The sequence below is a fragment of the Malurus melanocephalus genome, unplaced genomic scaffold (genome assembly GCF_030028575.1).
Source record: "Malurus melanocephalus ecotype Western Australia unplaced genomic scaffold, MMel_1.1 scaffold_1426, whole genome shotgun sequence".
Lineage (NCBI taxonomy): Eukaryota > Metazoa > Chordata > Aves > Passeriformes > Maluridae > Malurus > Malurus melanocephalus.
The window spans coordinates 34963-37837 of record NW_026624658.1 but is presented as its reverse complement, the minus strand read 5'-3'; the positions used below and the strand labels follow the sequence as shown (position 1 = coordinate 37837).

General features: G+C 61.0%; 1 protein-coding gene across 1 annotated transcript in view; it reads left to right on the top strand.

The window, feature by feature from the left end:
• Window positions 1–302: 302 nt before the first annotated feature.
• The window catches only part of SLC9A1 (solute carrier family 9 member A1), a gene marked incomplete at its 5' end in the record, with an annotated part of 6582 nt that continues 4009 nt past the window's right edge, over window positions 303–2875 (top strand). Inside the window, 5 exons of the mRNA XM_057387898.1 lie at window positions 303–553; window positions 865–1082; window positions 1486–1688; window positions 1892–1981; window positions 2355–2425. Of these exons, the coding sequence (XP_057243881.1) occupies window positions 303–553; window positions 865–1082; window positions 1486–1688; window positions 1892–1981; window positions 2355–2425 (833 nt within the window). The remainder of the gene's footprint in view (window positions 554–864; window positions 1083–1485; window positions 1689–1891; window positions 1982–2354; window positions 2426–2875) is intronic.

Genomic DNA, 2875 nt, shown 5'->3' with positions numbered 1-2875 from the left:
CCTCCTGGCACAGCTGGAGAGCACAGCTGTCCCAGACACATCTTGGTGGCACCGTGTCCCTGTGGGCACAGCGGACAGGGTGCTTGTCCCTCTGGGTTGTGTGTGGCACAGCAGAGCAGCAGCAGCTGGTTTTGGTGTGAGCACAGGACCCAGCTCAGGTCACCAAGCCCCATCAGAGCTCAGCTCAGTGCCACGCTGGGCCCTGCCTATCTCCCGAGGATGTCCCTGTGCAGGTCTGCTCCCAGCCCAGGCTGTGTCCTGCCAGGGGCACAGTCTGAACCCGCTCTCCTTTCTCCTGCCAGGTTCTCTACCACCTCTTTGAGGAGTTTGCCAGCTTTGAGCAGGTCACCATCCTCGACATCATCCTCGGCTTCCTCAGCTTCTTCGTGGTGTCTCTGGGCGGGGTCTTGGTGGGCGTCATTTACGGGGTGATCGCCGCCTTCACGTCCCGCTTCACCTCCCACATCCGCGTCATCGAGCCCCTCTTCGTGTTCCTCTACAGCTACATGGCCTACCTGTCTGCTGAGCTCTTCCACCTGTCGGGCATCATGGCGTGAGTTGGCACTGGGGCAGTTCTGCTGGGCACTCAGGAGCAGGCAGGGCCTGTTGGGCACTCAGGAGCAGGCAGGGCCTGTTGGGCACTCAGGACAGTATGGATTTGTGCTCCAGTGCTCACCCCTGCCCTGCCAGGGGCACGAGAAACCTCGTGTTGCCTTCTCTGGAGGCTTTGAGTATCTGCTGGTGGTTCACAGTGCCTGTCCTGCCCCGGGGCTTGGTGTCAGAGCACAGAGTGCTGCTGCAGGGCTGGGCTTGGGGCTGTCCCCATGTCCCCACGGCCGCTGAGTGCCCCCATCTCGCCCCCAGGCTCATCGCCTCTGGCGTGGTCATGCGGCCCTATGTGGAGGCCAACATCTCCCACAAGTCCCACACCACCATCAAGTATTTCCTCAAGATGTGGAGCAGTGTGAGCGAGACCCTCATCTTCATCTTCCTGGGGGTCTCCACCGTGGCTGGTCACCACTACTGGAACTGGACCTTTGTCATCAGCACGCTGATCTTCTGCCTCGTTGCCAGAGTGCTGGGTGAGTGCTCAGGGTGGTGGAAGATTCATGGGATGGTTTGGGTTGGAAGACACCTTAAAGCTCATCTCATTCCAACTGCCATGGGCAGGGACACTTTCCACCGGGCCAGGTTGCTCCCAGCTCTGTCCACCCTGGCCTTGAGTGGCCATCTGGGTCGTGGTCACCTCTCTGGACCATGATGGCCTTGCTGTGAGGCTGGAGGTGACAGGGTGGCCTTGCTCTGCCATGGCATCACCTGTGCTGTGTTTGGTGCTGTGGGGAGATGGGGCTGAGGCCGTGGCTGTGCCAGACGAGGAGTGGGAGCTGGTCAGGGGTGTTGGGGTGAGCAGATGGCCCCGAGTGGGCTCTTGGGGATTGGAGGGGATCCTTCACCACCTCACCCCAGACTGTGCTGCTCCCCCAGGTGTCCTGGTCCTCACCTGGTTCATCAACAAGTTCCGAATCGTGAAGCTGACACCAAAGGACCAGTTCATCATCGCCTACGGGGGCCTGCGGGGAGCCATCGCCTTCTCCCTGGGCTACCTCCTGGACTACAAACACTTTGGCATGAGGGACATGTTCCTCACTGCCATCATCACTGTCATCTTCTTCACCGTCTTTGTGCAGGTGGGTGTGCTCAGCTTGTGCTTTCAGAGGGAAAGGAGGTTCTTCCTGGCCGTGTGGGGAGTGGGGAGCACATCCCCAGCCTCCACCCTGATCCTGTCACTGTCCCACTGTCACTGTCCCACGTCCCCAAGAGGCAGCCTGGTGACCCCGACAGTGGTTTGGCTGTGCTGAGCCCATCCCTCCCCTCCCCTCCTCTCCCCCAGGGCATGACCATCCGGCCCCTGGTGGATCTGCTGGCTGTGAAGAAGAAGCAGGAGACCAAGCGCTCCATCAACGAGGAGATCCACACGCAGGTAACGCTCTGCTGCGGCCTTAGCCCTCTGCTTCTGCTTCTGCCACTCCACYACTGYCACCACTGYCACCACTGYCACCACTGCCACCACTGCCACCACTGGGACTGCCCCCAGAGCAGTGCCCAAGGTAAGGGGGGACAGAGCCAGGGCTCTCCTCCGTCTGTGTCACCCAGTGCCTGCTCCAGCCCGGACCCCCCGTGCCCTTAGAGCCCAGCCTGGTCATGTAGGTCCATCCTGCTCTCCCAAAGCCTGTCCTGGACCCACAGCCCTGATTTTACACGCCCTGAGTGCCTCTCCCTGTGTCAGTGCCAGGGGAGGGAGAGGGTGGGCAGGAGCCTGCTGAGCTGCTCACACCTTGGACCATCTCTTCCAGTTCTTGGATCACCTTCTGACGGGGATCGAGGATATCTGTGGTCACTACGGCCATCACCACTGGAAGGACAAGTGAGTGGGGAGGTTTGGTGGCTGGGGAAGGGTCTCAGTCACCACCCAGAAGGTTTCTCAGCCTGGTGCTGGGTTTTTTCCTGGATTGTAATATCCACACACAGTCCCCGTGGGGAATTACGGCCCTGGATTGGGAGCCACACCACCCACAGCAGGGTGGGAGCTGCCAGTGGCCAGTGCCTGCAGGAGCTCAGGGCCATCCCCAGTGAGTGCCAGCAGTGCTGGGTGTTGTGGAGACTCCCTGGGTCAGGATAAATTGGGGAAAGGCTGGCCTGAGCCGTGCTGGTGGAACTGGAGCCAGCACTGACCCCAGCAGTGCTGTCCTGAGCCGTGCTGGTGGAACTGGACCCAGCACTGACCCCAGCAGTGCTGTCCTGAGCCGTGCTGGTGGAACTGGACATAGCACTGACCCCAGCAGTGCTGTCCTGGGCAGGGCTGGTGGAACTGGAC